At 56.3% G+C, this 26295-nt stretch overlaps 1 protein-coding gene across 3 annotated transcripts in view; it reads right to left on the reverse strand.

The window, feature by feature from the left end:
- Positions 1-632: 632 nt before the first annotated feature.
- Positions 633-26295, reverse strand: part of Tbc1d22a (TBC1 domain family member 22A) — a 323373-nt gene continuing 297710 nt past the window's right edge. For 2 of the 3 annotated variants that reach the window (XM_033766172.1, XM_033766171.1), the window contains one exon: positions 3435-3563. In XM_033766172.1, coding sequence (XP_033622063.1) covers positions 3435-3563 — 129 coding nt within the window. Of the gene's footprint in view, positions 3564-26295 lie in introns of all 3 variants that reach the window. The other variant, XM_010634302.3, reaches the window with a different exon arrangement.

The raw sequence follows: 26295 nt of genomic DNA on the forward strand, positions 1-26295 counted from the left end.
GTTTAACTGGGCTTTTATTTTATGTCCACTAGTACTTCTTTTATGAAGTTGGGTGTGCTACTGTCTAGTGAATATATGTTCATAATTACTGTATTTTCCTGTTGGATTGTTCACCAGTTATGTAGTGACTTTGTGCTCTTATGCAGCTGTCCCTGGCTGAGGACCTTCAGGGGGTTGCAGTGTAAGCCTAAAAAAGGCCTTCAAGCTGAATAGGTTAGACCTGGGCAGCACATGACCTCCTGGGACTAAGGGCTACACTGAGGAGTCTAGGGCTGCAGGTGCACAGGAGTTAGAGGATGTGGGGAGATCCCACACCTCAAGTTGTCTCAGTAAACTCTTTGAACGGATGCTCTGAGAACAGCTCAGCGGGGGCCACTAGGCTGGTACAAAGTGGCCAGCTTAGGGTGAGTGGTATCAGGAGGTTTAGGCTGGGTATAGCTTGAGACAGACTCGTCCCCATGTCTTAAATGCAGCCAGTCTGCTCTGATCACCGTTCACACTACACACAGCCCTCCCACCCAGGAGTGATTTCTAAACTCAACCTCTCAGGTGCCCCCAGACTCCTCAACCCACGTCACCCCTGACCCTTCACATGCAGCAGCCCCAACAAGCTGGGTCTCTTCCCTAACTCTGGTGGTGTGATAGTTAACTGTGTCAACCCAAGGAAAAAATGCCCCAATAACTGAATTAGCATAGTTCTGGGAGTGGATGAAGGGATTTATTGAAAAGAGAAGACCCACCCTGGGTGTGAGTGGCACCAATAAGCTTGTAGCCCGAATGGAATAAAAGGGGAACAAAGAAGGCTGCTTCCATTTCCTTGGAGGCGCTCCAGTCTTCACCTTCACCTTGGATGTCATCTCCTGGCTTCCAGGGCAGACCTTCAGCCTTTAGCACAGACCATCCAGCCTCCTGATATGGATTCGCATAGGACATTACAGCGAGCTCCAGGCCTCCGATCTTTGACTAGATCCTTCCGATCTCCAGCACAAGGACAGCCCTTCTGAACCCTTCCACAGCCAACTGCGGGCAGCCAGTGTAAGCTCATCGTGTAAATCCTTATATATAGTCTTATATTAAATCTGTTCCTCTAGTGAGCACTGACTGATAGAGGCGGTGAGGTGTCCATCTCTGGGCCCCTGGGGTGGAGGCACCTCTGCACAGAGTGAGGTCCTCAAGCTGGGCTCAAGCAGCAGACCACAATGGCAAGTGACAGCCTAGTCTCACCCCTGGTGGCTGCAGGGAGGGACTGCTAATCCCCACCGTTCAAACTCCAGTGTGCATCAGTGAGGTCGGCTCGTACTGCTCTCCCCGGCTCAGCTCCCCACTCAGGCACGGGGGAAAGGAGAGTGAGCAGGTTCCACATGGGGGGTCACCAGCCCACCCACTGGGACAGGACCACACCAGGCTGGGAAAGCCAGGGCTGCCATGGAAAGGTCCCAAGTGCGTGGGTGCAGGCACGGGGCACGAGAGAGGTGTGAGTGCCACCAAAGCTCCCTGAGCCGGGGACTGGGTAAGGCTGTTTCAGTGATGCAGGGTGGGCGGAGGGCTGTCAGGCTATGTGTTGAGGGTACCTGGGGATACAGGTGGGGTGAGCATGTCCTGAACCTTGGGGTGAGGGCATCCCGAGCCCTGGGGCCTCCCCAGCAAAGGCCTTTTAGGATGCAGATGCTGAGAGATGTGGTAAGGGGTGACGCCCCTTGTTCAGAGAAAGGCAGAGGAAACCAAGGGGGCTGGCAGGTCCCCAGTGCTCACTGCACCGGCTCCCGACTCCAGCAGTGCAGCCTGGGCTTTGGGAGATCGAGTCCTGCCTCAACACTGCGCAAGTGGCTTTCCATGCCACCTGCACAGATGCATTTTCCCACCACCCCCAGGTCCCAGGATGTCACCAAGACCATAGTCAGCAGTTGATACAGGGTTGGGAGGGCACTGCATGACATTCTCCAATCTCAGGCTAAGGCACAGACTGTGTCGTTGCATGTTTATTTCATCTTTTCACACATACCCCAGTCACCTGCTCATATCGCCAGGGTCCCTCATGCCCAATCTGGCATATGCACACATGAAATACACACCAGGCTTAATTTAAGCTCGTGAGGCCTTTCCCTGAAATAAACTACCACTAGAAGCAGGCCTGCTGTATCTCCAACCTCCAGTAGTACAGAGATGTGCACATCCTAGCAGAGCGGTTTCCAGGGTTGATCCTAGGAAGATGGGGCGAGCGGCTTCCGTATACCTGGAGTTACTCTGGAAGGAACCCTGAACGGGGTGGGGTGTGATCTCCTGGAGCACAGGACATTTGCACAGAATGCTGTGCCAACTTCCTGCCATGTGTAATGACCAGAGACCACTTTAATGGAAGCAAGAACACACACATTGCACGTATCTGTGGTCCCTGGCCTCTGGGAAGTCTCCTGGTGCCTGGGCAGGGACAGAGCTGCTTCTCAAGGAGGGATGGAGTCTCACAGCTGTCAAAGCAGGCTGCTGAGGACAGGAGGCTGCCTGGCCAAGGGCCACAAAGCCTGTGTCTGACAGCTCCCTTATGGCGCAGCAGTACCTATGTCACTGAGGCTCACACAGCCATGACACCCTGGGAGGACGTGGGTGGGGGAGACTGGACAGGACATCCATCTGTGCAGAGCTCTGGGGACCTGGCACCATGGGCAGTGGCAGGAAGAGTTCAACTGGGTCACTCTGTGTCCATGGCACAACCCCGGCCCCATTAAGAATAGCTCTGACCCATGGAGGGTTATGTGACTGGGACCACTAAGGGCAGGCAGTGGTCCGGGAGCTCTCTTTTAAAGGAGCGAAATAGAAGGTAAGGCAATTGTGAGTGGCCTCACTCTGCCACCGGCCTCCTGTCCCCAGCTTCCCAGATGCATCCAAGGTCAGCTTCCAGTAGAGTTCTGGCCAAGAAAGAAATCAGCTCTGCATGCAGGGCCCTGGCCCAGACCCTGCTGGCTGCCCGAGGCTCTGCGCAGAGACCCCCACTTACTGCACAGCATCTCCCAGCGTTTAGTCTGCACTTTATTCTTTCACTAAACAGAGGAGTCTGCTTTCTTGAGTAGGTCTCAGGTGGCCACTGTCACACTACCTGGCACCTGGACAACAGGCCACTGGGTGGGGGGTGGGGGCTACCTCTTGGCTGCCTCAGCCCAGGGGTCTAGGGTGGGCATTTGGCAAGGATACTGCAGGGACAGGGTGGGGGCCTCCTGACCCATATCTGGCCCCCAAAACCGGGATCTGCCCCTGGCTCTCTTTGGTATCTCAGAAAACGGAGGCCCCTCCATTCCCACCAGCCCTGGACCACGCCAGGCTCACCCTGGCAAGTGGCTGCAGGGTGGGGCAGCCACAAGGTGGTGCATGGCTGGGACCAGCTCAGACAGTTCTGCAGCTGGCCGGTGGGGAGGGTGATGTCACAACAGCAAGGCCCCAGCTCACTTCTTGTAGTGATTGGGGGCATCCGCGAAGGCAAACTTGAGGCGATAGGCCTCAGCCAGCAGCAGGCTGATGTCCTCGTCACCCCAGCAGGCAGTGGGCAGGTTCTGGAGGAAGAGGAGCAGCTCCTAGAAAGAGAGACAGCAGTCAGGAGGGCCAGCAGGGCAGCAGGCTGCATGTAACTTGTGCAGGGATGCTGGGCGGCATGGACTAGCACTCCACACCTGCAACCAGCTCCCCTAAATCTGAACCACACTCCAGGGAGGCAGATAGCAGCACCCTCTGGGCATAGAAGGGTGCCCAGGCATTGGGGCTGGACCCTCCTGCCCAAGCCTCTCAGATCAGGGAGCAGAGAGTGACCTCCACCTGCCCCAAAGCTCCCCAGGGGCATAATTCCCTGCGTGAGGCAACTTCCTCGAACCCAGCATGGCTAGAAGCTGAGGTGCAGGCACCAGGGACCTCAGGACAGAGTCAGTTTGGGTCCACCCAGGGTTCCCAGGAGGACAGCAAAGATTCTGCCACAGCTGCCCCGTGTGCTGGGCACTGACACACCCAGCTTCATGTCAAGGTCTAGCCAAATGCCTGGGAGGAAGGATGTCACCTCTAAGCCCAGCTACCTCCTCTGTAAATGAAGACAGCATGGCCACACTGCCACAGAAGCTGGGCAAAAAGGACACCAGACCACACAGCTCACGCAGCTCTGAGAAGGCACAGAATAGGCACTCGCTGGACGTACTAGACACACCTGGGTGCCGGTACACACTGGACACACTCTAGGTGCACACTGGACCCTGAGTGTGCACTGGACCGTGCCCATCACTGCCGCTTACTCAGGTCTCCCGGCTTCCAGGGAAGAGCTCTGCTTTGGGCTCCCATGCTGGAATCCCTTGCCTCTTCCAGCACCCCAGGTTTGCAGCTGGGCCACCTCATCAGGGGCCGAGGGGATACTGTGCCACATCCCATCGTGCACACAGGGAATGCCTGCAGCACTCAGACTGAGAAGCCAAAGACCAACACTGGTAGGACGGTGACCTGCTCATGTGGAATGGCAGTGCCAGGGGGGACCCAATGTGGGGAGACACAGGCAGCCCCACACCCACTGCAGCAGCCCTCGACCTCACCCAGGGCAGGTGGATTTCAGAAGATCATAACACCTAGGAGACTTGGGCAGGAGTGGGGCTGGCCATGATGGCCGGCTGCATGGACAGGACAGCTTCCTCAATGGGATCTCAGAAGAAGGAGCCCAGGCCAACTCCCTGGTGAGGAGCCCACACTGCTCTGCTGGCTCTGTGGGACACTGGTCCCAAGATTCTGTCCTGCACCACTGGTAGGCTGCCCACGGCTTCTCCCTCCAGCTGGTACTAGGGCTGCCCCTCCTCAGCTGCCAGCCACTGGCTCAGGCTGCCTGCCTTAAAAAGGTGCTGCCCAATAAGACCCAGCCCTCAGCCCACGGAGCTCCTGGCTTCCTGTTCCCTCCTCTGGCACAAGTGGCCACAGAGTGATCTAGCTCTGCAGGGCACATCCTGCTCTCCCTCTGTGGCCCTGGTAATGGCACAGGGTCTCCAGGCTGCTGTGCCCTATCCCCGTGCACTGGGGATGCACTCCCTCATCATGGGTGGACAGAGATGGGGCTGTGGCATCAGGACACGAGCTTGGACGATGGCCGAGCAGAGTTTCCACCTCAACACCACACCCACTGGACTGACGTGGAACCTGGGCCTCCCAAAGCTGCAGCCTCCGAGCACGAGATACATGCTAGGACTCTGTAACCATCTCTTTGCCATTGCTGGGCTCCCCCGCCCCTTCCTCAATTCCATTTCCTTTGCATTTTGGACACTTTCTGTGGGCCTTTAAATTGAATTCACGGCGCAAACTCCACTGGCAATATGTCCTCGGGGACACATCAACATCAGTCTGCTGTCTCTCACCATTAGATGCAACTTACACGGATGCCAATCCAATTCTGAGCAGGTCATAAATAAATACCTTTGGTTTTATTTTTAATCCACTTCGCTTCATATTATCATGACCTCACTCCTCGCAAGGTGAGAAGCAAAACCCTCCCATTAGGGTAACTCCGAGACTTCACTGCACACTCAATTTCAGAATCTAATTTAGTCCCTCGGGTTCACTGGATGGAGGGAGAATAGAAATGCCCAGTTCTTCACGGCCTGCAATGCTAAAGAAGGAAAAATCTATCTGGGTGACCTTTACAGCAGACAAAGAACACAGACAAACATGCCCTTAAATACGGATTTCTTTTTTAAAAACGCTTGTCTTATTTACGCGCTGGGCACGGCGTCTCCTCTCTGGGAAACAGCACATTTATTAGCCCCGAGCTCCCTGCGTTATCCGCCTCTCGCAGGTAGCGGCCATAACTCACAAAGCCACCACTCGCTGCCACAGCAGGGCTGTGGCTTCCTGGGACAACTGTGCATGATGGCGTGCATGGGGCTGAGATGGGTGGAGCCTCTGGGGAGCCCACTTAGGGAGCTGGACGTCACTGGCCCTCTGGCTGTGACTCCCACAGCCAGTGCTCTGCCTGCCTTGGTGGCAGGTCGTGCCAGGGTGCCCAACACGAAATGGTGATTTTGCTCAAGACCCTGATGACACAACACATCTCGGTGAGTGTTCCTCCTTACTCCAGGCAACGGGACACCTCGGCAAAGCCCTACAGCAGTGAGGTGGGAGGTGTGTACCCACCGAGGGGCCCTGGTGCTGGCACGCCGGACACCGCAGCCACACTGGGGAGCACACTGCACAGTGCTCTTCTTTGTACCAGTAGCCCCTGCTGTGGGGCTGTGTGAGGACGGGGTGGCCGCCCAGACTATTGGAGTTCAGGCCCACACACCTCGCGTGGGCACAAGTGGCTCAAAGCCCCGGGTGGGTGGCCGCAGGGTGACGTCCCACTGGACTCTCCTTGACAGACATCGTCCTGTTGCTCCATCCTGCCCTGGGGAGTCCGAGAAGGCTCCAAAGGCTGAGACTGGAATGTTAAAGAGCAAATAATGTTTATAGCCCTGGCTACTTCCTGCAAAACAGCTTTATGTTTCCAGTTAAGTTAGTCACAGAGCCGTCTGCGCAGTGTGTCAACCCCTCTGCCTTCCCACAAAGATAAAACAGTCCCTTCCCTGTCCCTGGCCCTTAGACCTCAGGCAGGCAGTCACAGGGACCTTCTCAGGCCAGAGTTCTGCCTGCTTGGCCAGCATGCAGCCCTGAGCTGGGCACCACGAGGCGGATGGGAAGACTCCAGGGTGCAGCACCAGAGGCCTGAGCACAAGCCCCGCGCCACACCCAGGCCCCACAAGCAGATGTATCTTCTGCGTTCTCCCTCACATCCTGCAGTCCGCCGGGCCCTGTATCTCCACGTCCCCTCAAGTTGGGCATGTGGCCCTAAGTGGTGGTCAGTGCACACAGCGGACAAGCGAGTGACCCCCAAGGGACAGTGAGTGCTGAGTGACATCAACCGCAGGTACCTGGGAAGGTCTCACGCCCACACAATGGGGCCAGAACCCGGCCCTCTCCATTTGTTGGGCATGCTCAGCATACAAAGGCGCCACGTGAGTGTCCCTGTCACCACTACTGTTCACCTATTTCGTATGGTGGCACTAATTCTCATAGCAGTGGCCACTGAGCAGCAGTTGTTGCTGAATTAGTTTGTTACTGAATAAATTTTCATCCATGGAAAATGTCAAGTCATTTACCAAGCAGGTTTAACAAGAAATCCGACTCACTGAGCAGATCGCTCAAAGCAGGAGGACAACATCCTGTTTGTTATGATACCTGGACATGGCAGGGACAGGATGAATGTCCAAGGGAAGGGGACGTCACCATGACACACCTGGTTCCCCTCAGAGGTGGCCACAAGACCCGGGGGAGAACGTCTTTGGCCTCTGTGGACTGCAGCTGCAATTGTAGCCCTGGTTGCAAAAAGAACTGAATTTAATTTAAAATATTCCTCAGGAATAGATGGGGCCACAAACTGCTGAGCACACAGAATGAAAGTCTGACCCATCACCCAGCACACAGCAATGGGGTGGAGCTCAGAATCGTTCTGTGGGAGCCCCCAACCCCAGCAGTGCTGTACACAGTGCTCACAGGTGCAAGGCTTCCTGGGACTCTGCCCAGAGATGACAGACACACTGCCTACTCGAGAAACTTGGGATCCATCCCCATAACCACTTAAAAGTCCCTATCCCTCAGAGAAATGCAGGGACTAAAGAAAGCTGAAGAGCTGTTCTGGGGACAACCTGCCACAGTGACCAGACCCGCGGAGGCCAGGACAGAGGGACGGAAAGGAGGAGGAGCCGGAGAGTGGGGACACGGCCTGCCTCTGGGGCATGCCTGGGCCTCCCAGATAGGCGCCGGGTGCAGAAGGCCAGGGCGGGCAGGACCCTGGAAGGCACAGCACCTTCCTGGCAGCCCCTCCCACGTGAGGGCTGGCAACTCTGGCAGCTGCAAAGCCTTCTGGAGCAAGGCCCTGAACCACTAGGGCCGTCTATACAGCCAGCCACACCTGCCACCATGAGTAGGCACCGCACAGGCCCTGAGCACACAGAGCGACCTTGGCCCCACTGCAGGGCTCCACCCTACTCGCTGGGAACACGCATGTGTTACTTTTTCGTGTGGACACATGTAACCAGAGGCGAACTAGTACTCCTGGGCAACAGGATACAGGATGTCTCTCCTACTTGTCCACATTTTCTAATCTTTTAAAAACACACGTCCATTAGCTGAATATTTTTTTCAAAACTACAATTTAAATAAAAAGTGTAGGGCCTGTTTGGGTCAGGCTGACCCGGCTCCTGGGTACAGAACAAACCCAGGGCCTTCACAATGAGCTACAACCCCAGCCATTTTGAGGTTTTACTTTAAGTTGTGATACATGTCTTGCTAAGCACTGTTGGTCGCCTAGGCTGGACTAACTTGCGACCCTCCCAACTCAGCCTCCCAGGGTGTTAGGACTACGGGTGTATACCACCATTCCCAGTCACAGTGGACCTTTTCTGTCCAGCTGAAGCAGCTCCTAGGACAGTGCCCCTGCCTGGCTACAGGGGCTCTACTTATAGGAACAGAGAGAAAGACTGGCCGAGGGTCCTGTTTTCTAGCAAGTAGGTCTGGGCCCTCCATGCCTGACCTCCTCGTGGGCAGCACAGATCACCGAGTGTGCGTCACCCATTCGGTGGGTGACTCCTTGGGTGCACAGAGGGCCCATGTGCTGGCGGCATGAACAATGTGGTCCCACCCTGGCCAGTGTGTGTGAGGTCCACGTACGCCTGAGCCACAAGGCTAGGTGGTCACTCTGCACTCGGCCTTCAAAGCCTAGAGCTGCAGCCACATGTGCTGTGGAGCACCTGACCTGGTTGAGTCCAGCTGGGACGGCTGCCCCCGGGAGCTCCCACCCTGACTCTAGATGCTTAGGGGAACAAACACACAGAAAGATTTTCTTCAATAACTCATTTGGCTACAGGTTCAAATGACCTATTTTGGATGCACTCAGTAGAGGTATTTTCCTGGGTGTCTTATCACAGCGGACACCTGGGTTTCGCATCTCTCTAACGTCCCTAAGTGGCACTGCTGTGAGATCACTGCCCATGCCCAGTCCAGGCTGCCTGCCACCATGCTGCTGGGGAGGGGACTCTCTGACCTGGCCCTATGCTATGCAGAAGGCACCACGGGGCACCTGGGCCATGGCAATACATGGCATGGCAGGGCTGGTCCTTGCCATCCTGCCTCATCAAAGAGCACACGGAAGACATCTGAAAAGCCGCTCACGTCAGAGGCTCACAAACTGCCAGTGTGCCAAGATGGGTAAATTAATCACAACGGGGCTAAAAGAACCCAGCTGCCTCCTACTATCTTTTTTTTTCCCGAACAGAGATGACGAAGGAGGAATCTTGGCCGGCACACGGCAGGACAAAGGGTTAATTGCTTTAGTCGACTTTCCTCCAGTTTTGACGCTCCCTTTGTACAGTGCAGCTGGAAACCCAGCTCCCAGTGGTGCAGCAGGGTCCGCATCTGCCTGGAAGGGGGCCCCAGCATTACCAGGCAGCTGCGGGGACACTCAGGCTCTGGAAGCAGGGTAGAGCCTAGGGTTTCCTGGGAGAAAGTTGGGCCCTGGGGCATCTCTCCCAACTCATCAGCCTTTTAGATAATGAAACTGAGGCAGGGGCTGGAGACTTGGGGGTCAGATGTGAGGACAGGCTGCCACCCTACCTCTCTACCATGGGTGAGGGAGAGGTTGGGGCTCAGGGGTGAGGCCCTGCTGAGCCAGTGAAGGCCAGGAGAGACCTCCCGGTGGTCAGTGACTCATTCCCAGTGTCACTGTCTCCTCTTTGCCACAGGTCCTCTGTCCACCCCAGTCCTGGATGGCTGCTGACCCCTCGTGGGTAGTATCAGGCACACGAGTCCCTGTCCCCACAGCCACCACCTCTTTATCACCACCGTGGCCCCAATCCTGTGAACCTTCACACAACCGCACAAGGGATGGTCACACTTCATGCCGCAGGAAATGGAGCTGGGCCACGGCCAGCAGCACGGATGTGCAGGCTGCTCTGGGTGCAGCCTGGGACTCACCCCACAGGCCCTGTGCCCGCTGAAGCCACATCCAGCATCACCCCGTCACCATTCCCAGGACAGGCTCCACGGGACTCGTGTTGCAGAGGTCAGGGGTTACAGCTCCTCCCAAACCTGTAGGCCTCCACGACGGGCCACTGGGGCTGCATCCGCATCAGCGCAAAACATCTACCCATTAAGCACATGTGTTTGGTGGAAACGAGAAAAACAGATCAATATCCTAAAGGAAGTGGCAAAGGATGCGAGCAGGAGGTCTGCACAAAAAGGAGGCCAAACGGTCCTGAGGCGAGAGGGGACACTCAGCCACAGCCCAAGGAGGGAGTGGCAGCCGGCAGCCGGGACAGTCTGGCCACTAGCGAGTCCGGAACAAGGCTCAAGCTGTGCAGCCCATTCTTATGCAGGGAGCAGTCACTGGGACTCAGATGTGGGAAGAACTGGAGACGTTCCAGAGCCCCAGGTGACACCAGGTAACTCGGGTCCACGCCATTCACTGACATGGCCAGGTGCCCAGGACACCCAGCACAGCCAAGCCTCAGGGACTCATTAACAGCACAGGGCAGGAGCATGGCTGCAGGAAGATGAGAGGCACAGCAGTCCCTGTTGTCCACCTGCTGCCCTTGAGGCCCCTACGGCCCAATGCTCCAGCAGAGCCCACACATCCTCAGTTCTAGGGTGCTGGGGCAGGGGAGGCAACCACCCTCCCGGTCCACCCTGGGGACACCAGGTGACCACGGAGAGAGCTTTCCATCCTGTTGGGGAGGCAGCATGGCCAGAGAACACCTGGAGGAAGGTGCTGGGTGCCCTAGGCTGGGCCCTCCTCCCTGTACCCATACCTGGGTTTGGACCCCACAAACGAAAGGTACAGAGTCCTGCATATGCTCTGCTTCTGGGGACTAAGGGACCTGGAACCCAAGAAACCCTGCTGGGTGTCCTCAGGACAATCCGACCGCACAGATGGACCTTGGCAGGACAGACACATCCTTGTTCCTCAGGCTGCTCTGGGTATTGGAGGGCTCAGGCCGGGGGCCTTCCGGACAGATCTGGAGCCACCGAGGGGAGGGGCGGTGAGGGACAGAGAAAAAAGGCCAGTTCCTGGGGCTGTGTGTGCATTCGTGCTCGTGTGTGGTGTGCATGTCACGGCAGGGTTATGGCATCTGTGCGTGTGATGCAGTGTGTGGTGTTCCGTGTGAGTGGTGTGCCTGTGGCTCACACGTGTGTGGTGTGGGGAGGTCACAAGCCCTCTCATAGGTGCCACCTGCCAGGGCACAGGTTGTGGGGCTGCGTGCATGTCCTCTGTGAACGGCCTACAGTGTCAGGCAGAAGCTCTGCCTTCCCACCTCATTCCTCTGCAGGGATGGGCCCACAGCCTGTGGGGAGGGCTGGTGGGATCTCGCACACAGAACCCCCCGGGGGCTCTGCAGCCCCGGGCTGCCCTCGGGCACTGTCCACACAAGGCTGTGCCTCTCGCTACCTCAGCATCCCTGGTGTCCTCCCGGGGCCCTTTAAGAGCCTCCCTCACAGATGCCTGTGCCTGATTTTCTTAAGCATCTTGTTGCTTCAGGGCTCAAGAGGAATCTGTCAGAGTCACAGAGCACCGCTTCCCGTGATGTCAACACAGAGGCCAGCACACCGTGGCATCCGCAGTGCCTGTTGGAGAAGGCCCGGGGTGCAGGTTACCTACCCTGGGCTTCTCCAGGGAGTGGCAGCTCTAACTGCTTCTCCCCAAGACAAGAAGGCGGCAAGGGGTGGGCCATGAGGAGAGGTCCACTGTCTCCTTCCTCCCTAGTTCATTCAGTGCCCATTAACTAGAAGACAGTCACAGCCTAGCCTGGCAGGCATGGCATATAAAGAACCCCATAGAGGGGCCTGGGACTACAGTACACCTGGAATAGATGATGCTTCAGGAGCCCAAATCCACGCAGCTTGAGATCTCTCATCCCTTAGGTGGGTCCAAGGACAGAGATCTGCTGAGCCTTGAGGTCCCTCAGAAGTCACGTGACCCAGCTGCCCCAGCACCTGGCCCCCACTTTCCCCAACAGGCCCCTGTCCATGGAGGCTGGAACCCTGCAGCCACTTCCTCTAACCCTGCCCCACCTTCCCCTCCCAGACCATCCCTGTGGGCCCAAGGTGCAGCTCCGACAGCTGATTTCTTTGACATTCCAGTTATTAGTTTGAAAGTCTTGTCAAGTCCTGGACCAAACCGAGGCTAAAAATAGAAGGACAGTGACAGGTGGCCGGGACTGGACAGCAGCTGGCAGAGCCAGCCAGCTCTCGGGCTGACAGCCCCCGGAGGGGAAGCATAGGAGGTGACACACAGTGGCTCCGTCTTTCAAGGAGCCCTGATGGCACGGGGACACGTGCTGTCCTTGTAATTAATTTCACAGATTTTCCAAAAGAGGAACTGCAAGAGAAAAACACTTTCTAGAACCGAAAACATGAGCCAGATACAGCACCTACCCAAGCTGCTTTCTTTTCAGCTCCGCGCAGCTGGGACACAGATCCATAAGAGAAGGTTTCCGTCCTGCACATAACTGCTCATTGTTTCACCCCTAGGCCACTTCCTACTTTGTCTTAACCGGGTGCAGTGTCACCATCACCGCCTGACTGTGTGAGACACCGGACCCCAGGGGGTTCCAGTCGTCCCCAGGCCAGACAGCCTGCAATCGAGGAGCAACTCACTGCCATGCCACACTGAAGCGTCCCTCCCCGAGACGTGGGCTGTGCACACGGCCACGAGGAGGTAACACTGCTCCTTCCCTGCAGTCCTGCGTGGTAATTGTGCTCCTGAGTCCCCCTCAACCCAGGGCAGGAGGGGAGCAGAGGTGATGAAAGTCAGAAAGACCTCCAGGGGCACCGTGCCCCAGAGGTGCCCTAGAATTGAGAGGAAGCCTGAGCCCAGAAGCCAACACCCTCAACCCTGTACCTCAAAGGCCAGGTCCAAGCTGCGAGGTGGGATCCCCACCCCCAGGTTCCGAGGGAGCCGGGCCAGAGGGCCGTTCCCCAAGACAGACCAGACTTTCAAGGCTGCGTAACACTGACTTTCGGCACAGTTGACCTCGTAGATCCATTAGTAAAATGATATTCTTCCTTGTAAAAACTTATAAGCTTTCCAAGTTGTTCCCAACACCTGTTCCCGCATTGACATTCTGCTGCCTAGGAGGCCAGGTGGAACCACGCACCATGCAGCCGAGGTCTGGAAGTCAGCTCTGCCTGGTGCACCCTGAGAGCGCAGCCGGTCTCATCCAGAATGGAGAGAGTGCAGAGCCCCTCGCTGACGAGAGCACGAGAGCCCTGCACATCACAGTTGGCTTCAAAATGTACAGCAGGTCTCAGGACAGCACCATGTCGGGGGGATGCCTGGGGCCACACAACACACCAGGCCCTTCCTTTGCCTTGTCTTGTTTACTCTAAGATTGGGCTTAGAGAAATGCACTGTAGCCTTTTTACAGAGAACAGAGACTAAGGATCTAGCCAGGTGTAGTCCCCAGGGACCCAGCATGCGCAGGCCGTGCCCCGGCTGTCCAGGGAGGAACCCTGTGTTATCTGCTATGTGCCACCTCCAGAGGACACTTGTGCTACATAGGGACCAGAATCAGGGCAGGGCCAAAGGCAGAGCTCCTTTTCCTTGGGGAGCTTCCTCATAGAGGCCACCACAAACAGGTTTCAGGATCCAGAAACCTGGTTAGGAAGACCTTCTCAGCTGCCCTAGCTCTGAGGCCACCCCCCTTCTAGGTCCTTCTTCCTTGTCTATTTACTCTTCTTGCTGCTGAGACAAAATACTGACACCCAAAGTTAAAGGAGGAAAGGCTTATGTAGTTCACAGCCGGTAGAGGTTTCAGTCCGTAGCTGGCTGGCTCCAAGGCAGGGCGGCATGGCAGAGGGGCATCACAGAGGAGAAACTGCATTGGAGGGCAGGCAGGAGGCAATGGCAGCAAGCAGCAAGCCTCCCTTTCCCTTTTCTCCCACCCAGGCTATCAGCTTTTTGGGTGGTGCCACTCACACTCAGGGTGGGCCTTTCCCTTATCCATACCCAGAGCTACACTAAACCAATCAGTGCCACACACCCTTAATTCCAGTATCACACCCATGAACAGCCAGCTCTGAAAAGCCCCACTTATGACTGCATAGACTTTGGGAGGGGACATTAAGATATAAGCCATAATGCTCCTACTTCCCAAGGTGGACCCCCGGAAGCTCCAGGGTAGGGTAGGGGAAACAGCCTGGTCAGTATGCCCTCCCCCACTGGGCCCTCTGCAGATTCGGGCCACTGCAATGCTGCCCACTGGGTGCAGGGCAGCCCCAGTGCTACTACTCTGAGCCACCTGGCCTGCAAGTGGGCATCACCCTGCATGTGGGGGCATCTGCTTTTTAGAGGTGAACTATGTGGCCAAGCATGGGGGAAGGACAGGCAGAGACACCTGGGCACAGAGGGCACATCCTTACCCTGGCTCAACCCTCTGCAGCCACAGACAGCAGTAGAAACAAGGTCTGCGGAAAGATCCATCTGCCCCATCCCAAGCCCACATGGCCAGCAGAGCCTTCCCCACAGCTGCATCCTGAAAGGGCCACTGAGTCCCGGAACATGAAGAAAGCAGAAGAGACACTCCAAGACAGGCACCTTGAGAGAGGGCACCTGGGAGAGGGATCTTGGGGAGAAAGACACGGGGACACAGGGGCCCAGGCAGAGGGATCCAGAGAGGGAGACTCTGAGACAGGGCTCTTCTGACAGCCCCAGACCCCCAGATTCCACTCAGGCCCCAAGGCCAGGCCTGGCACTCATGAGGACACTCACTGGGGACCCACATCCCACCCAGGCCCTTGAGCTGCTCTGAGGGGCCGTCTGTCTCTCAAGCGTATCACAAAGTGTCTCATAACACCTTCCTTCTGAAGACGTGTTTTCTAACCCAACCGTTATTCTCGCGCCATCTGCTCCGCTTCTCCTGTATTAGTTGTCCATCTCTTCCAGGGTGTTCTGGGAAGGTCCCTGGCTTGGCAGTTCCTCCTTGGGCCGGTCTTCAGCAGAGGATGGTGGCCACGGCAGGAGTCACCTGAGAGTGGCGTTTCCCAGGAAGACCTGTCCATGGGAAGAAAGCATCTAGGGGCCTCGCTGTCTCTGCTGAGAGGCTTAGATGTCTACTCTTCTGTGCAGCGCTCCTTTCTGGCTTTGACGCTGCCCCCAGAGCAGCCCAAGAGTCCTTTGAGATCAACGGCCCTCTTCCCTGGCAGTCCCAGCTCGCTCTCCCGATTGGGCTCCTCCGGAGCCGGCCTGGTCCTCAGGCCTCAAGCCCAGTCCTCATCGCCGTGCCCAGGTCTCAGCTCCATCCCACCCTGGCTCTGGGTCACTTTCTTGGTCCGGGCCCTGGCACTGCTCCCTACAGAGTGGTTCAGGGATGGGGGCTGCACTTGGTGTGGGCTGTCTGCCTGTAGTCGGGCGGCCCCTGCATCAAGGTCAGGCCACAGACATCCTGTGGGTCCCCTCCAGCACGTCCGTCCCCCTGCAGAGCAGTTGCTGACAGTAGGGAAGGCTCACCATGCTTGAAGACAACAGACCAAAAGCACATTGAGTGCAGCCTGTGAGGACGCGAGGGGATAAGCATGTCTCCAGGCCTCTGAGGGCAGCCGCATGTGGCCCCTGGGTCCTCACGTCCATGTGAAGGAGGCTAGGGGCCAGCCCAGGTCCTCTGACAGACGGCCATTCTTACAGTGTATTCCTCAAGGTGCACCAGCCGCAGAAGTCCGCAGAAACGTTCCTCAGGGAAGCCACTGCACCTGGCACGGTCTGTAACCGATGGCTCCTGGCTACAGCACAAGCAGGCCAGCCGCCCTGTTCTACTCTGTCCTCCCCTGATGAACTGGTGTCATTGTTTTGACCCCAGCAACATTTTCCCCTGGCCAGAAAGTTGTCTCTTTCAACTGGTGTGCCGCCGAGTCACCCTGCCCTTGTTCCCATCCATTCCCTCCCCTCCTATCCAGCCCTACTGCAGCTGTGACATCCTCAGGCACCACCTGCTCAGGCTGTGGTGGCCCATGGAGGTGTGTTTTATGTGAAGCAATGAAGGAACCTGCGTCCTCCCCAAGGCCACGGCCGCCTGGTGATCGCCGGGATCAACCCTCTGCAGCCGCAGACAGCAGTAGAAACAAGGTCTGCGGGGAGACCCACCTGCTCCATCCCAAGCCCACATGGCCAGCAGAGCCTTCCCCACTGCTGGATCCTGAAAGGGCCACCGAGTCCCAGACCATGAATCAGAAGCAACATCCTGATGTCTGCTCCACAGTGTGGTCTGAATCAATTGCTGCAGCCCTGTCAGAAGGTAACCCCGTTTGATTATCTGTGAATGATTACGGGAAGACGTGGGTGCCCGGGGTACAGAGGTGCAGATAAAGAGGCCCTGCTGCTGTGACATCACAGATAACAGGGCACCATTCAGTCCCAGTCTGGCCTGGGGACCCAGGGCTCTCCCTATGTGAAGGAATGAGTCTCACGGATTTTCCCTAATGCCGCTTAATGCTGTCTTTTCATCAGTTCTATCCAGTGACTGTAAGCAAAAGGCTTCAACCCGATTGCAGGAATGTGCCGGGAAGGAGAGCTAATCAATCCTTCTTGCTATTCCACCCCACAGACTAGCAAGTTTACAAAGAGCAAGTTCCAGGAGAATGCCTAGCCTCTGGAGAAGACCCTACCCTCAAGGCTTCTCTCCACACCTGTGGACAGCTCTTGGCCTCCCCCTGCCCTTCCCCTGGAGGCATGGCTGGTGGGTCCTGGGGTGGAGAAGAAGCACTCTCAGCCTGTTCCAGAGAAAGACCCCTTCCCTAGGAGAGATGGGTCTTCCCACTGCACCCAACACGCAGCCTCTAAGGTGGAGCTGTGGGAAGGTGAGCTCACTGGGAATGTACGGATCCAGGAGGGCCCTGGGCTACCCAAGCCATGGCTTGGGGTGCAGAAGGGAAGGCCGGGCTCAGCAGGAGGCTGGAGGATGCTCAGCCTTGGGGGCTCTTCTTAAAGGAGCCAAAGGCAATAATAATCTAGAGCATTCTCACCTCGTGTTTGGGAAGTTTGGCCTCCCAGCTCTTCAAGCACATGATACCCAGGCCTCCAACAGGGAGCTCTGGAGGTCACCAATTGAAAGGCTGATTCAGGGCAGGGGATTTAGCTCAGTGGTACCTCCACCTGCCCCACAAATGCAAGGACCTGAGTTCAATCCCCAGTACAAAAGAAAAAAAAAAAAGAAAGGCTGATTCATAGTGTTGCCAGACACCACCCACCAGCAAGACCAGGAAGTTATAGCGCAGAATCTGGAGTGGGAGAGGGCAGTTAGGCATGAACAGTGCACTCCCATGTGTTTGCAGCCTTCCCTGTCTCTGCTGGGGGCGGGGTGACTTCAGACCCTCATCCCAGGCTTCCCACACTTCCTCCTTTGATACTGAAGTGTCCATGGGTCGAGGATGGGCAGGGTTACTCATGCCTCAACAACTCAGCTGGCCCACACTGCACTAGGTGCCACTAGACAGCACAGTCCCAGGGGACTCTGCCAATATCATTCCAGGTGGACGGTCCTTTCACTGAAGGTGTGGACAAATGAACAGGATGATGATATTTAACATGCAAGCTTATTCCTGGAAGCCGTTCAAAACTAATTAACTAGCCGCTACCTCAGGGCTTTTTACCTCCCCATTCCAGTAAAACGTGGGCTGTAAATTCTCTGCTGTTAAGACACTTTCCCTTTGTTTTCAGGAAAGTTAAAGGGTCACTGCCAAGTACCTCGGGCCTAAGATTTACCGACTTGTAAGGGTAAAAGTTGCTTTCAGGCCTCCATCAATTTGGAGCCCTCCCTATCTGCTCCAGGGAGATGGCGCTCAGGGCTCAGAGGAGGAAGGGCAGGAACAGAGGTGGTTCAAGGCTCCCATCCACCTAGACAGCTCTGCAATGGGAGACAGAGCCATTTCTTTTTGTTTGTTTTTTGGATTTTTTTTTTGGGGGGGTACCAGGGATCAAACTCAGGACCTTGTGCTTACAAGGCAGGCGGTGGCACCACTGAGTTAATTCCCCAGCCCGACAGAGCCATTTCTAAGGAGCCAAGGTCCCCTCAAGGCTAGGGTGTTGGAGGGGGCTACACCATTCCCAATGCCCACCTACAGGGAGCTGGGGGCTCTGCACCAGACTCTGCACCATCTTAAGGGCCTCACCACGAGTCTCTGGGTCCCCTGAAGCCAAGGACTTGGAAGTGCACAGGGCCTGGCTGAGGGCAACACAGTGGTGTCCACAACATTGACAGGCAGGGGTGGGGAGGATGAGCAGGTGCATGAGTGTGCACCACTTGGTAGATGGATGGGCAGGTGCTTGGACAGATAGTGGTTGGAAAAGTGAGGGGAGGGAAAGTGGACAGGTGGGTAGGTATATGACCAGATGACCTGGCTGGACTGGGTGAACGAGCAGACCGGCAAGGGCCTGGACGAGTGCATGGCGGGTGGACGGGTGGGTATACAGATAAATGGATGGCTAGATCGCTAGCTGGACTGTGAGTAAATGAGTAGATCACAGATGGGTGGGTAGGTAGATGAGCAGGTGGGGTGGATGCAGAGGGCAGATGAGTAGATGGACAGGTGGTAGGTGGGTGAGTAGGTAGCTGGGTGCACAGGTGGGAACCTGGAGCCCAGCCAGTTCCCTGGGAGCCAGCCTCCTCTTACGGCCACAGAGGCCTCCTGGTGGCAGACGCCGGCACAGCCTCCCAGCCTCGCAGCCTGGCGGAAGCCTGAGCACGAAGGAAGGAGGCTGGCGCTGCTTATGTTCCGTTAGCACCTTCCTGGTAAAACTGACGCAGAGAAGGAACACGTTTTGTGCCAAATCACCATTTGGTAGAAAAAGAATTTCAGTTCGACTCACAGAATATTATCCAGCTAAGCTCTATTTTGGAGCCAGTGGAATTTCAAACATAAAACTGTAGTCTTTAAACTAAGATATTAGCCAAGTCATTTCCTTCCTCCCTTCTGCCAGGCTCCCTCCTCTGCTCCCCTTTCTTCCTAGGAAAATACCACAAGCAACATAAGAAAACAAGCCCCTGAAAGCAGATGTTTGGGGAAGATCCCAGCTCTTACAGAATCCGGGGGCCCTGCTTCAGAGTAGGATGAGAGGAGGGATTCCCAGAGCCTTTGGGGGAGCCACACTGCCCTGGCCTCACCGCACGAACCCATGTCCCAGCTGAATTACTGTCCTTGGTCAGGGACAACCCACGTCTCTTGGCAGAGCTGGCTGGAGAACTGAAAACGGCACACAAGGAACACAGTGAGCTCGATGGAAGAGGACACTGCAGCCACCCTGGGAGCACTCAGGATCCCTGAGACTGGGTCCGTCCTCTCTGGGGACTGAGAAGGACAGCGGGGCAGTGGGGCAGTGTAGGAGTCCGTTCACGGGCACCAGAGCAGGCCCAACGTCCCTCTCTGACCCCAGACTCTCCTCCGGGTGGCCTACGTGTGAGCAACGGGTGACGTTTACACGTCACAAGCCACACCGGCACAGACAGCCTATCACAGGGCTGTGGGGGGACCCACCAGCACCCAGGAGCCCCAGGACCACGGCCCGGGGTCACACTCAGACTCCTGGGGACTGCAGATGGGGCACGGCAGAGGCAGGTGTACGCCCCAGAGAGGCAGCTTCTGGGTACGGAATCCCTGGTGCCCAGGCAGACTCCACACACAAGACCTTTCCCAGCTGATCAGATCCGTCTGAAAATGAGTGGAGGACACGAGAGCCCCAGAAAGGGCGGGCAGCGGTGGCACACACACTCTGAGTGGAGTGACGGGACCGTTCCGACTGATTTCGAAACACACACAGCTCAATTTCTGCTCACAACTGCGTCTGCTGCTTCCGAGAGGAAAAACTGCAATAGAAATGGCTGGGCTTCGTTCTGGGCGTCACTGCTGTTCCAAAGTGACAGAGTGTCATCAGATAATGATTATAAAAGATGCTAATGCGGCAAGGAGTGCAGACAGAATCACAGATTGGTATTTAGGCGTGAGATTCCAATCAAGAGTGATAATGTGAAAGGAGATGTCATATCATTTGCTGCTGTGACAGGTTCTCGGGCTGGTTTTCATGTACCGGCAGGAATTAGGTTTATTACAATGGGATTATTTGGGGACATAAAAAACAGCATTGAGAACAGGGCTTTTGCAGCAAATCCTGAATACAAATGTGACTGTGAGGAAGGAAGGGCCAGCGCAGGGACACGGCTAACTCAGCCCTCCGGGCCTGGCAGCCGGACTTCCACAAGCAAGGAGGGAGAGGCACATCCTGCAGACCAGAGAGGCCCTGCCAGAGGAGGCGCCATCCTGCACTCCACATGCAAGAGGATCAGCACCCTGCGGGGCCACTCTGACCTGGCACTGGGGGTCCCAGGCCCAGCCAGTCAAGGAGCTCTGCTCAAGGTGCCCACCCTGACATGGGCCTGTGGCAGTGAGACCACACCTGCACCTGCGGCTTGTGCTGCTGCTGCTGCTGTGCCCCGAGGGACTTGCTTTGGAAAATGCGCCTGGACACACTAACGAGAGACCAGCCTGCAGAGGTCTCAGGTGCCACATAAAACAACACCCTGAACTACCTCAACTTGTAGCAAAAGCCTGGTGTGGGACTCACACGGACCTCAGCCAAGCAAAAGGACACAAACCAAAGTGGGCCGCCAAGCAGGCTGACCACCACGGGGAGCTGACTGCACCGTAGGCTTCGTCAGAAGGCCGGTGCGATGGCCTGAACGCTGCGTCAAATATTCATCTGCTGCCGTCCTGACTCCTCGGGTCGTGAAAGGGGCAGGACGAGGTAACAAGGCTCACTGGAGGCATCAGTGCCCTTATTGAGGAGGCCAACACCCCTCACCTTCCACCAAGACACATCATCAGCTGCATCTGCTGGAGCCTGATCTGGGACGTCAGCTGCCCCCCAGGCTACGGTTTGCCCTTAAGTCAACCTGGCCAGGACAAAATGGATAGCAACAGGAGGCGCAGAGAGGACAGCTAACACCCCGAGAGCAACAGGGAGGCTCTCAAGGCTAGCACCTTGCCAACCCAGCTCCTCAGCCTCTGGGGAGGGGAGCAGTAAGTGGACAGGCAGGGGCCAGGGCCAGGGACACTCGGTGCCTGCAGCTGTCTGGGTAAACCCAGCCCCAGGTGCCAGTCTTCACCAGCCACGGTCTCCTCTGCTTGCCCAGGTCCAAGAACTCGTCAGGGCCAAGGCGGTACATCCCTGGCTGGATGCACAGGAAGGGCCTAAGAACCAGGTTGGGAGCTGATGTGCTGCGACTCCTGGCAGTGCTTCCTGGTGAAGCAAGAGACTGTGAACCACCACAGTGAGGCTTGGCTGAGACATCTCACACCAGGACTGTGGCTCTCCAAGGCATCCCAGGAACGCTAACTGGTGACAGATGCAGCACCGAGGACAACTGTCCATGGAGCAGATGTATTAGTGCGCCCAATGGAAAGACAAGAGACACTGAGCCAGGTGGAAGAAACCAGCCAGGCCAGCCCGGGAGGCAGCCATAGGACCGTGCCCAGGCAGGACGCAGACGGCAGTCAGTCCCTCCATGGAGCGTTGGCCACTGCAGCCGGAACCCACATTCCCCGCCCGGACTGCCTGCTCCACAGCCCAGATTCATCACTGTGCCTCTCCCGTCCCCTAGGGGGCGGTCTAAGGGCAAGGTTGAGCTGCACTGTCCCAGGCCCCACTCTAGTCTGCCCAATGGGGCTATGACCTTGGTTCAGTGGCCCCAAGGCAGCCATGACAGAGAAGCCACCAAGGGAGGCAGAGCCCAGCTTCAGGGTGCTGAGGGCCCAGAGTACGCATCTGTAAGCAGCGACATTTCACACAGAGAAAGCCACCCGGTAGAGAAGGAGGACTGGGACACAGTGGGGGTCACTATTGCCTTACTGAGTGGTAATGAGGGGCACTGGGGACCAGTAGGCAGGGACAGCACAGTATCTGTGTCCCACCTGATGGTCTCTGGCCCCTGTCATCCATGCTGAGAACCAGACACACTAAATACGTGAAGAACAAATATTTTTTCTTCACACAAGGAATTAAGAGATCAATGCAACTTCTTCTGTGTGCTTTATCTCAAAAAACAAACACCCCAAAGTTGAACTGAGAAATCCTGTTGTGTTTGCCACGAAAATCCTCAAACTAATTAAGGTAACAAAATGAACACGCAGAACAGGTCAGGAACTTAGTGGACGGGAAGTGGCTGGTGAGGACTTCCTGAGCACCTCTACCTCACTTCATTGTGCTCCCACTGTGCCCAGGGAGGGCTGGCTGTGCTCCGGGCTAGCCACAGGACAGGTGTCTGTGTGGGGCTCTGACAAGTGTGTCATGCACCAGGTGTCACACTGGCGTGGTCCCAGCGGGCCCCCTGGTGAGGCTGAAGTGTGCAGGTGCCACACACAACCTCCACAGCGTTCTTCTGAGCTCGGTGCAGTGGGAAGTGTATGTGGTACAGGGCCGAAGAGGCTGAGTCCCATGGGGCAGGGTCTCGAGGCTCAGGTCACAGCCTAAAGTCCCATGTTTCTCCTGCCACTGAAAGAAGCCCCCACAAGGCTGGACAACCCCTGCAATTCAACAACCCTGCAACTTCACCTTGTTATCTGACAGACACACTATGGACAACCTACAAATGGATTTCCCCCATGTCTGTATTTTTGGTGAAAGTGTTGAGCTGAGTACTATGGTCAACACAACTAAGGCAGAAGGGACCCTCAGTGGAGTGCAAAGATAGGAGCCATTGCCAAAGCAGCCAAGCCCACTGGGCATGGCGGGTGAGAGGCCACTGGGAAATCGAGGAGGGCGCTGGGCCCCGGCACCTGGTCCTCAAGTCCTCTTGGTTACTGTAGAGCTGAGAAGCTCATGTCTGCCCACACCCTGGAGATGGCCAGCTCTCACCCAGGCAACAAGCACCACCTTCCAAACTGGCCTTCTGGGGTGAGCTTCTCCACTAGAGCAAGGGCATCACAGGAGCCCAGAATGGGCCCAGCACAGGGAGGATCTCAAGGAAAACACTCTTAAGTAAGCAAATCCCCACAATGGTCACACACTCCAAACCTGAGGCCTTACACTGTCCCCACACAGCCACTCCAGCAGCACCTGCTGAGGCCCATCCTTGGACCTGGCTTGTCTCCAAAGGGACCAAGTCCTGGGGCCAGGGTTGCAACAGCTGTCCCACCTCCTCCCCATGGCTCCTCCGCCTAGCCTGCTACCTCCCACTTCATTACCGGCCTCTCCCAGAACCCTCCTGGGGGAATGATCAGAGCCCACTGCCTCCCTGCACCTGTCTCATGTAGCTACCACCTGCCCTGCCAGAACTTACCACCCAGCCTGCTGGTCCCCAGGTCCCACCCCAAGTGGCCCCTGGCATGCCACACACACTCAAGATATGCTGACTAAATTAAATCAGTGCAGGGAGAGATGGACCTGGGACAGACCCAATTCAAGGACCGCTGGGGTAACTGAATGACAGGAACAAGTGCTCAGCCCAACCCGGCCTGCAGGAGGCTCTCTGTGGAGGTCAGCACCACGAAGGCAGGCCCTTTGCGGCTTAACTTAGGAAACGGCCACCTGCTCCAGGTGGTGGCAGTTAGGGCTGGCTCTCTCACCATGCTGGCAGCCGTGGTGAGGTGGTGAGGCCATTTCTCCATCACTGGCTCAGGGTCTCAGCAGCAGAACCACAGGCTCTGTCCCTTCTCCCTTCTGCTGGGGTCTGGGCCTAAACCTGGCCAGGTATGCAAGAAGGCTGGCTGAGACAGCCCATGTGTGTGTGTGTGTGTGTGCCTGGAATGAACCATGTCCAGGAGGAAGCCAGTCCCACCCCTCAGGGCTCCCCTCGGGTGCTGCCTCCTGGGTGTAGGTTGTTCATTTGTCACAGCAGAAACCTGGGGGAGTGAGTCAAAAAAAGAGAAAAGGGCCTGCCGCATGGCACAAGGGCTCTCCCCACAAGCCAAACTGGGGCTCTGCTAAGGAAGCCAGTGAGTCTGGCTTCAAAGAGACACCGAGCTCCTGAGGCAGCCAGGTCCTTTCTGAGGTTGTTTTCACCCAAGGTTTTACAAATCTCAAGCACCTTCGCCTCAGCCTCCATGTTAGTGCCGTGAGGTAACCAGAGCTTGCATCGCCAGCCTGGAGGAAGGCTGCTCAGACTGACTCCCTCCTTTCGGCCGGGGTCATTTCATTCCCTTGCTAGTCTTGTCTGGGTAGCCTGAAAGCCTGCAAAATGGGACAGGTGACAGCTGAGAGGGACATTTTCATAAAGCCCAAGATGTAATTACGTTTCTTCAGGGACTGAACAGATGAGCTTTCCCGAGTTTATCTGCCTTAGATATCAAACACCACTAATGAGATAATAAGGGCCTTTCAATTAATGATTTGAATGGTGGGTGTAATTTTTTCTTTAATGGCAAGATTAATGCACAGGCAGAAATGAGCAAAGGAGAGAGATACTGGTGACCCCCATTTGCAGGCTGGTTCCTTCCAATGGAGGCTTGCTGGGTACCCAGAACAGCTGGCCTGGGCCCATGAAGGGGCTATGCCCACAGGGGAGATGCCAATCTCTTACAGCCGGGGGGGCACTCATTCTGAGGAGACCTCAGGAGGGACATGATGGCCTGCAAGGATACATGGGCTGGGCTCATCAATGAATGCGGTCACCTGAAAGCCGACACAGGTGTGGCACAGGTCTCTCCCCAGGGTACCTGCTAAAGCCCCTGATGCCCTCCTGTCACCTGCCAGCCAGCAGGCATGGAGCCCGGGCAGAGGTCCTAGGACCACCACTGAGGCACAGCCAAAGGGGCCTGCACAGTTCCTGGGGGACACAGAGTGCCCCAGGGAACCACACCACTTCCTGTTTCTGACTGCCTGCATCACAACCACAGCTGCTCATACAGCCCTGATTAGTCAGCGAGGGACCACATGCGCGCCAGTGGCCCCCTTAGACTGTGTCACTTAGCGACCACTAGCAACACCATAGCAGTTCATTTGCACAGCACACTCTCGTGTTTACACCATGAAAAAGTTGCCAACTGATGGTCCCAGAACGGGTCCCCACTGCTAAAGTGACGCGAAACTGCACCTAGAATCTCAGAGGTGCCCAAGGGCAGAAATCAACACCAGGACCCCAGGCCACCCTGTCACACAGGCGCAGTGACCTGGGCAGCAAGTCATACTCCGGCCCTGAGAGGTCCCTGTCCCAAGTACTCAGAGCCTCACCTCGGGCCTATTTAAAATGCAACTGTGCCCCTAGCGGGGAGCACAAGCTGCAAATCAGATCAGCAGAATGAGAATTCCAGAACCAGAGGAGCCCAGCGGAAATCTGCTCACGCTTCTCAAGTGACCCAGGGGCTGGGCAGTACAGATCCTGGCGAATGGAGTCAGAACCCAGAACCTAGCTTGAGTGCTCTCTGCCTGGAACAGTGGGAACAGCACAGAGGGAACCCAGAGATAAATGAGGGACACCCTTGGGTCACCTAACAGGCACTGGGCTGTGGGGAATTTTAGCCTATGACTGAGGTAAACTAGAGATGGAAAATGAGCTTCTGGGCAGCAGGGTCCTGCAACTGCTTAGCCAGGATGAAGTCCCATGGCCACAGTAGCCCAGAGCCGGGGGCCAGTGACAACAGTGGGGGACAGAGGGCACCAAAAGGTGGCAAGCAGAGGAACAGAAGGGAGGTGGCGGGCTGGGCTTCTGGGGCAACAGCAGAGGCTGAAAGAGAGCACAGCAGTGGCTTCCAAAGCCCACAGGCAACAACCGGCCTTGACCTCCACACCTCCCTGGCGGACAGAGCTCTGGTGAAGACTGCAGCAGCCCTCCAGGTGTCCAGACTGTGTCCCATCAAAGGAGGAGCAAGCAAGAGGCCCCCAAGGTCAGTGGAACAGAGCAGGGGCCCAGGGAAAGGGCAGCACATTACCGGAGCAGGATTTACCAGAAAAAGAAAAACAGGTTTCCCCAGCTAAGCAAATTCCCCTTTAGACTCCCTCCTCCCTGTGGCTGCTGGTCTTCGTTCCTATTACAAATACAGTAAGTAACTGTGTCTGTGTAAGTCAAGGCTCCACAATCTCCTGTTCTCGTAAGACCCCGTTTTTATCCCATCAAGTTCACCAAGACGTGCTAAGTTACAAAACTCACGAGTTTTACTAACTGCCTTTGTTTTGCTTCTGCCCACAAGTTTCGCATTGTTAGGTGGACCCACCCCCCTCAACAACATGTTTAAAACCAGAGTCCTTCCTCTGTTCTGGCCTCAACCTTTGGACACGAGTCCACT

This window comes from Fukomys damarensis, unplaced genomic scaffold (genome assembly GCF_012274545.1).
Source record: "Fukomys damarensis isolate Sample0158 unplaced genomic scaffold, DMR_v1.0_HiC HiC_scaffold_19, whole genome shotgun sequence".
In the NCBI taxonomy this organism is placed as follows: domain Eukaryota; kingdom Metazoa; phylum Chordata; class Mammalia; order Rodentia; family Bathyergidae; genus Fukomys; species Fukomys damarensis.